Below are 8,706 nucleotides of genomic sequence, written 5' to 3'. Positions count from 1 at the left end.
AGAGATGTACTGTATGTCAGCCAGTACATGGGGATATGATTTGATTCAGTGTCACTGAGTGCCGTATTTCAGTGAGAGGCACAATGTCTCCCTCATGTTAAACAATTTATAGATGGTGACCTTGATTGAGGGGAGCATGCTGCTGAGGAAGGGAAGGTTGTCGATGTGAGCTTTCAGGATGCTTTAGCATTGTTCTGCCTAACCGATACAAACGGGTCCCCAAAGGGATGGCAAATAAAAAAGTACAGCTAGGAGAGAAACCTGACAGACCAGACGGTTATCCGTGGGAGCAGTTCTGCCCTCTAGAGGACATTGTAGAATTGTGCAGCTGCATCTTCGGCCTCAATGTTTATGGGTGGGGCAGGTGTGCTATGGGCATTCACTGGTGAGATCCTACAATACATGGGGCAGTCCACACATCAACACTTATGGCCATTTTAGAATGTCGCAAAATAATGGGAAAAACCTAATCCCATTTTCCCTATAAAGGAATGTTTGCCCTGTTTTAATATACACTGAATTTTCCAGACATATAACTACTGTACAAATCAAAGGAAGATCAAACTTTGTTTGGGAAAATCACATTAACAGCAGCAGTGCAACTGTGGTGTTGGAATTGCCAGTCTGCAAACCCGCCTTGGTCTGGACTTGGACTGTCACATGTCGGTGACTCTGTGTAAGAGCTTTGCAAGTGACTCCTTTGTTTAGTCTGCCCAAGCTTTTGTATTTTGAAATAAATTCCTTTCCCTTTCTTTCTCCTTTCTACTTACTATTAGGGCATTTATTGGTTTTTAAAATTACATGTCTTGTATGAGTAATAGTTTCTATGAATTTCATTTTAGAACAGTGCAAAGGATGTCACAAAATAGTTTTTCTAAGGAGAGTTCACTGGGTCCAACAGAGTGGACGGTCACCGCCTTAGAGAGTGCGGCCGGGCCTCCTCCTTTACGCCCCGTGGTGTCAGGCATGGAGGCATCAAACCCTCAAAGCAGGTGTTCCTTTGGTGCCTGAATCTGGTTTTGTACACGGCTTCACTACAGGCTCCCTCTGGGACCTTGGGCAAGTGACTTCACTTATCTGTGCCTGTTTCCAAATCTGCAAAATAGAAATTTTAGTAACTCCCTATTGAACTTTTTGGGGGATAAAATGAGTTAGTGCATGTATATATTTATAATAATGCATAGCTCTAAGAGCCCAGTAAAGATTAACTTAGAACTAAGAAAGGAGCCGTACTTAATGAACATGAACAAAACCAGTCTAATGACATAAGGATATGTCCCAGAGTTTATTCCTAATGTTCAGCCTTTTCTCTTTTCCTCCCTCCTTCCTTCCCTCCTTGACTTCCTTTCTTTATTTTTTTTAAATTTTTATTTATTGATGTTAAAGGAAGGGAGAGGAAGAGAGGGGAACATCAACTTGTTCCTGTATGTCCCCTGACCAGGGATCGAACCAGCAACCTCTGCGCTCCAGGATGACACTAACCATCTGAGCTATCTGCCAGAGCACTTCTTTTTTTTTTTCTTTTTTTTTTTTTTTTTTTTTTTTGGTATTTTTCTGAAGATAGAAGTGGGGAGGCAGTCAGACAGACTCCTGCTGGTGCCCGACAGGGATGTACCTGGCATGCCCACCAGGGAGCGATCCTCTGCCCATCTGGGGTGTTGCTCTGCTGAAACCCGAGCCATTCTAGCACCTGGGGCGGAGGCCATGGAGCCATCCTCAGTGTCTGGTCAACTTTGCTCCAATGGAGCCTTGGCTGGCGAGAGGAAGAGACAGATAAAGGAGAGGGGGAGAGGTGGAGAAGCAGATGGGCGCTTCTCCTGTGTGCCCTGGCCGGGAATCAAACCCAGGACTCCCACATGCCAGGCCAACACTCTACCACTGAGCAAACCGGCCAGGGCCTTCTTCTGGTTTTATTTTGTTTGTTTGTTTGTTTGTTTGTTTGTGTGTTTTTCTTTCTTTCTTTTGTTCCTTAATTATGTGGGTGAATTTGAGATACTGGGAATCAGGCCACTTTGAGATATAGGAGGAAGCAAGAGACTGGAGTCAGAGCTCCTTGGCCATCAGACTGGGCAGAGGCCCAATATCTTCAAACTTGTTTCAGAGAGGCAGGCCCAGATGACACCCTTAGGTCAGAACTTACTGTGACATGGCTGTTAGAAAAGAACTGCTAAGGGTGACCTATGATAGTATGTATTCACATACACCTGGGTTCCCAAACAACACCCGCAGAGGAGGCCAAGGAGGTAACAACACCGAGGGAGATGGGCCAGGTGGGGGAGACCCGGCAGGAGGCTAGGAAACATCAAGTGTCCTGTCAGAAAACGGCCAGCCTGACCCGATGGCCGTATAGGACCCTTGGTGCCACATCTGTAGGTCAGGAGAAGCCAGAAATCCAGATTCTTTTATTTTTCTTTTTTTATGTGCGAGGGGAGACAGAGAAACATACTCCTGCATACACCCCAACTGGGATTCACCCAGCAAGCCCCCTATAGGGCAGGGATGCTCTGCCTATCTGGGGCCATTGCTTGGAAACAAAGCTATTTCTTAGCACTTGAGTCAGAGGCTCCATGGAGCCATCCTCAACGCCCAGGGCCAACTCGCTCCAACCAATCGAGCCATGGCTGTAGGAGGGGGAGAAAAAGAGAAAGGGGGGGGGAAAGGGGTAGAGAAGCAATTGCTTCTCCTATGTACCCTGACTGGGAATCAAACCCAGAACACCCATATGCCAGGTCAATGCTCTACTACTGAGCCAGCTAGCCAGGACCAGAAATCCAGATTCCTATGAGAAGTAGCCCAACACACCTGAGGGTTGTATGCAGCCCACAGGATGATACTTTAGAAAAAAATCACTTCCTTTACTGCTTTCACAAGCCCCTATGTAGGAAAGAGCTTTTTAATGTAATCCAAAGTCAGTGTAAGATCTTTTTTTCTTTTCATTTCAAACATGAAGTGTTAAAGATATTACCTTTTATTGAACAGAAAAGAGTATCATTAAGGAGATAAAATGAAGGACTTTGATTTAAAATTTCAAATAGATTTCACCAAAACAAAGTATTTTATTTATTCAAACTCAGCTGGGTATATGTCCAGATATGCAGCCATCAGACGTCAGGGGCATTTGTGATATGTAATATTAGATGATTATAACCAGTAGCCGGACTTCAAACTCCAGTTATTATTAACATAAAAGAATTACAGTGTGACTACTAAATAATTAGTACCGTCAATGTGGTAAATCCATTAAATTACAAATCTTTACATTTGTACATAACTCATTTTACATATAAATGTTTTAAGACCCAACTGTCCAACTTTCATTTAAACATGAAATACTGCTGAACGAAAAGTCTGCAATAAATATTCCCTCGGGTGGGTAGGGGAAATGCTTTAACATACGGTCTGTGTTACAATGTATATCTGAGTAAATATTTAAAACTTGAAACTTCTCCTGTGGTTATTGAAATCTTATATTCTGAAAAAGCTCTTATATTTTAGTTTGTTTAGCGTGTGCACAAGAGAGACTGAAAAGGAAAGAGATGAGAAGCATCAACTTGTAGTTGTGGCACTTTAGTTGCTCATTGATTGCTTCTCATTCGTGCCTTGACAGGGGGCTCCAGCTGAGCCAGTGACCCCTTGCTCAAGCCAGCAACCTTGGGCTTTAGGCCAGCGACCTTTGGGCTCAAATCAGTGACCATGGGGTCAATTCCATGATCCCATGCTCAAACTGGTAAGCCTGTGCTCAAGCCAGGAACCTCAGGGTTTTGAACCTGGTACTTCAGCATCCCAAGTTGACGCTCTATCCACTGTGCAACACCAGTCAGGCAAACTCTTATATTTAAAAAAAAAAATTCAGTTGTTAATTTAAAAAAGAACTATTTCTGATGATGCTAATATTATTCATGGTTATGTTGCTCCCAAAATCATAAATAGGTTGTTCACTGTCCCCTCAGTTTACTTAGTAGTTAATTCTTTTAAGTGACCCTCATTAATTACAATCAGGTATTTTCCTGTGCCTATTTATGTATATGTTTGTATTATAACTCACTAAACAAGTTATCATGAAAATAGAACATGTGGACCTTTTTCTAAACAGTACCAGACCAAGATAAAACATCTTCAGCCTATTTGCAACTTTAAAGTTGAAATGCTGTATATTTTGAATGCATAAATTGAAATGTAATAATCACGTTTTCAAAACCAGAAAGCAATTATCTAACACAGTCTTCCTGTGAATGGAGCCAGGAACTCTAAGACTAGAAGGTGTCGTATTTCCCTAGCACCCTCCTCCATGACATCGCTGGGTTCAAAGGAAGTTTCCTGGGAAATATTTGTAGCAATGGCAGCAGCGTTCCACCTGTCTGCCATGGAAGACACGGTGGATTTATGTCCGTGGCCTGTCAACTGGAACTGAAGTCCGGACAAGTCTTCCCAGGCAGGGGGGGCTCCTGCTGGAGTGGATAAGCAAAGTATTGGGGTGACACCAGGAAACCAGACGGCTGCGTCAGGTGTATGGGGTGGCCTGTGGTATAAGGTGGGGGCGGCGAGGGCACCAGGCAGCCTGGCTCTGCCCTGGCGAAGGAGAACCTTCGGATGGAGCCCCCTGTGGAACTGGAACTGGTGGCTGTGCTGGACTGCCTGGAAGGTGCTCTGAGGTTCGTGGAGGTCAAGATCATGGGCAGGGTCTCTGTCTGATAGCTGCGGAGCGAGAAGCGGATTGGCTGCTGGGAGGGTTCCTTGGGTCTCAAGCAGGTGCAGCAATAAATAGCCACTAAAGAGCCCAGGATGATAAAGGCGATGAAGATGGAGCCGACAATCAAGAAGGGAACGTAGACAGGCTCTAAAAGGCAAAAAGAGACATAGACAGATGCTGGGATAGGGGTCTTCCAAACTCCAGGCAGCTTAGGGGTGGGAGGTAGGCAGCTTACTACTACCACTGGTCAGCCCAACTTCTCAGAGCTTGTTACCACTAACTTCTAGAGTGCAAAATATGATAACAGAATATACTTGCTCCTAGTAGGCAGGAAGGAAACTTCTGTAGCCTCTGTTAGCAATTAGCCATCATATGCACATCTGGAAGTCAGAAGGAACAGACCCTATCCTGTTCATGCACTGAGGAAAGGAAATGGTGAGTTTTTCTTGGTTACTGTAACTCTGAGTTGAAATCTGGGTTGTAGTAGTTTTATCACGGTAGGGAACTTAAGGCTTTGACCCCTATCTGAAGCTGAAAATCCATCTCCCATCCCAGAATCTCCAGTGTAAGCAAAGAGAATTAGGCCTGTTAAGTGAGAGCCTCAGGAATTTACCAGATGATGGAAAGATCAGTATGAAGAAATCCATAGTGGATCCCAATTAACTGTGTCTCCTATTGCATCACAGCTTGTCACCTCTGGATGTTTTCAGAAACCAATGCTTACTCCAGCTGCCAAACGTCTGTCTCTCGATTCCCACCCAAACTCTGGGAAGGTCAGGCTGAACCTTAGGTAGGTCATAATACAATTCTTGGTGTTGCTGGCCCCAACTTTGTGTGAGAGCATCCCTCGGATAGAGCAAACTCCAATTTTCTCGTCTCTCTACAAGGCAGACGTTAAATGTCCCACCCCAGAGTCACCTTCTGCCGCAGGGCAGTGCTCCAGGTGCCCCCTGACCTATAGAGCCACACTTGCATGCATCCTCCTCCAGAGATAGAAAAAAGAAAACTTGCTTTGACTACAGCCCTACCTATGCCTGGCTTTTTTTTTTTATTTGTCCTCTGATTCAAGTCTCACAGAGACCCTGGGAGGTGGGCATGATAAGCTCTATTTTCCCGATACAGAAACATGGAGAGTTTTTGACCGTCTCAAAAACAATGAGTGACAGGTAACTATTAACCCCCAAGTTCTGTGGGCTGCTAGGTGTAAGCTCTTCAGTGGACCACCCATTCCATCACATTTAGAAACACCCCTAGAAGGCAGGCCGAATGGACTAATAACTTCCTGAGGACTTGTGTGCTAAGTATTCAAATACTCATGTAGTCCACAGTCTAACTCTGAGAGTAATACACCCGTGTTAGAGTTGAGAATGGGCTCAGAGCTGTTAAGTAACTTGCCCAACATTACACAACTGGCAAGGGACAGAGCCACAGTCCCTGAGAATTTGCCAGATCCCAGCCTCTCCAGAGTGCAGAGACTGCGACTTCTCAGGGCAGAGTGAGGGGGTCAGAGAAGGAGTCCCCACTGTAGACTCGTCACTTACTTCTTCAACAGAGAACCAGTTCCCCCAAGGTGAGAAGAGCCAGAACTGCCTGGAGTTTCCTACTTTCCACTATCATCTTTCCTCCAGTAGCCACTTCCCAAATCCTCTAGATTTGGAAGTTAAATTCGTTTAAAGTCTAAAGGAGTTCTAAGGATCAGCAGGTTCCCCTTCCCTGTGGATTATCCGTTTCGTGGAGAGGGTAGGAGGGGGTCGTTCCAGCACCATTATGCCTCGCTCCAGCCCCTCCCTGCCTTGCCTGGGACCTTCTCTCGCTGGCTCAGACCTCGACGCTGGAGTTCTGGGGTGTCACGGCTCTCAGCTCCGCCCGCTCCTTCGGTTTCCCGGCCGTAAAACCGTCGCCTCGAGCTCTAAAGGGTTTCCCTGATGTTTAGACTCAGGTGGAAAGCTTTTTTTTTTTTTTTTTTTTTAACGTGTAAAGTTCCTCTGCTGGGGTCGTGATTTATTCCATTCTGAAGTGAGCGGAAATTTGACCCGTGTTTTCCGACGTGAGAATAGGGGGCGGAGAAGCCCCTGCGACCCTGGTTTCTAAATCTCCACCTCAAGGACCTGGCCAATTCTGAAAGGCGTGACAATAGGGGGTGGGCTGGAGAGGGTAATTCGATGCAGACAAATGAAAGGAAGTCGGAAGAATGGAACAGCGGTTTAGAAACGCTACCAAAAGACCACAAAAGAAAAGAAAAAAAGTGACTGAAGTCCCTTAGCCCCGCGCGGCTACAGAGGAGCGCGCACCCCAAGAGTTGCGTTCCCAGCGCCATCAGCGCTTCCCCGAGCTTTCTGAGCGGCGCGGGCACGCACTGGGGCGCCCCGAAAACCCAAGTCCAGCCTGGTGCTGCCCCCACAGCCCTCCTCTGCAAACCCCCCGAGCGCCCGAGAGTTCTAGCTGTCTTCCCCAGAGTAACCCGGTGCAAGCCCCGCAATCCTCGCTGTCTCCTGCCAACTTTCCCTTGGCCCGACCCGCGGAGACCGCCTGTGGCGGGAATCGGGACTGCAAAGAGATAGGGCCCCCTGACCTGAAACAGGACCACACACTGCTTCCTGGTCCCCCCACCTCACTGCGTCCACTCTGCGCACACCCAGGAAGGCCCGGCGCCGGCCCGCGCGCACACCTGCCCGCACACGCAGCAGCCGCGCGGGGGCCCGCACTTACGCGCCGTCACGCCGGGGTGCTCCAGCTCGCCGCGGTCATTGGTGCAGCCGCCCTGCTCCAGCCTGGCGTCCGCCGCCGCGCAGCAGTAGCGCAGCGCGCAGGAGCCGCAGCAGATGGTAGCGTCCAACGTGTCGAAGTCCTCCGGGCACTGGAAGCCCTCGTGGTAGTTGCCCTGCACGTCCACCCAACCGTGGCAATACTCTCCCGCCTGCTGGGCGCCCGCAGGGGCCCAGCGCAGCCAGCCCAGGAGGAGGCAGAGCGCCAGCAGCGCCCTCATCGCCGCGGGCGCCGTGGGCGGCGGGAGGGGGAGCTGAGCTTCGCAGCTGGAAACGGAGAGCCGAGCCGGGCGCCCCGCGGTTCCGCCTCCGAGTGCTGCGCGGAGCAGCCCCGGTGGCCGAGGCCACTCCCGCGTGGGTTAGCAGGGGCCGGAGGGGCAGCAGGGGCTCCGCTGTAGACTCAGCAGGCCGGGAGTCGGCATGGCGCGCGGGGGCGAGTAGGCTAGGGCCCGCGGGGGGCGCCGGCAGAGGTGCTGCTGGGGCTGCTGCTGCCGCCGCGCTTGCTGCCGCCGTCTGCCCGGCTCATAGTGCTCCGGGCGCGGGGGGCGCGCCGAGCCCGTAGCCACCTCCTTCTCCACGCCTCACGGGAGCCATCGCGCACAGGACTGGCAACGCCGGGCCGCACGGCGCCCGCACTGGTGGCCGTCGCCGGGTCGGGAGCGATACCAAAGGAAGGCGAATCTGCGATTCCCAAGTGCGGGTCCCGGGACCAGCGGCCCCTCCACACCCGCCCCTGCCTGTCCCGGGGGCAGGAGTCAGCCTGACCGCGGCCAAGTACAAACGGCCGCCCCGTCGCTGACAGCTCTGCCTGCGAGGCGTCCTTTAAAAGGGAGGAGGGAGGGGAAGACAGCGAGAGTGAGGAAAGAGTCCGCCCTCCCGGGTCGCGCCGCCGGAGCTAATCACCGCGGGCGCGGCGCCGACCCCCGGCCCTTTGCGCTTTTCTGGTTCGCGCTCCATCCTCCGCCTTCCCGGGCCGCCCCCGCCCACCGCGCTCCCCCGCACTCCCCCGCGACTCGACGTGACCCCGAGGAGACCAGCCCCTCCTGCCCACACCCCAACTCGCGCCCAGCTCGGGAAACTCCGCGGAAAGAAGAGGGCTCCCGGGTTTCTGCATCTATCCTGGCGCGCCGGCGCGCGGGTGGAGACGCGGCTTTTGCTTTTAATGGATGTAATAAAAACCAAATGCGGTGGCTTAGGTTTGTCGCCTGTTGCACGGATCCGGGCACGTTCCTGGGACACCTGTTCTAAGGA

The 8,706-nt window shown here is 50.4% G+C and overlaps 1 protein-coding gene across 1 annotated transcript; it reads right to left on the bottom strand.

Moving 5' to 3' along the window:
• Nucleotides 1–3,013: 3,013 nt before the first annotated feature.
• Nucleotides 3,014–8,461, bottom strand: SHISA3 (shisa family member 3). Its single transcript, XM_066386145.1, has 2 exons — nucleotides 7,400–8,461; nucleotides 3,014–4,837 (listed from the first exon to the last, which is right to left on the bottom strand). Exons 1-2 carry the CDS (start codon nucleotides 7,674–7,676, stop codon nucleotides 4,398–4,400), a joined length of 717 nt encoding a protein of 238 aa, XP_066242242.1. The 5' UTR covers nucleotides 7,677–8,461; the 3' UTR covers nucleotides 3,014–4,397.
• Between the last annotated feature and the right edge of the window lie 245 nt (nucleotides 8,462–8,706).

Source organism: Saccopteryx leptura, chromosome 5 (assembly GCF_036850995.1).
Source record: "Saccopteryx leptura isolate mSacLep1 chromosome 5, mSacLep1_pri_phased_curated, whole genome shotgun sequence".
Taxonomy (NCBI): Eukaryota; Metazoa; Chordata; class Mammalia; order Chiroptera; family Emballonuridae; genus Saccopteryx; species Saccopteryx leptura.
This window is presented reverse-complemented; position numbering and strand designations above follow the sequence as displayed.

What these genes read in the sequence shown, in the direction of transcription:
- SHISA3 (XM_066386145.1), bottom strand. Translation starts at nt 7,676, where the DNA reads ATGAGGGCGCTGCTGGCGCTCTGCCTCCTCCTGGGCTGGCTGCGCTGG. An exon ending in GCACCCCGGCGTGACGGCGC is followed by an intron (nt 4,838 to 7,399) that starts GTAAGTGCGGGC and finishes TTTGCCTTTTAG; the next exon opens with AGCCTGTCTACGTTCCCTTC.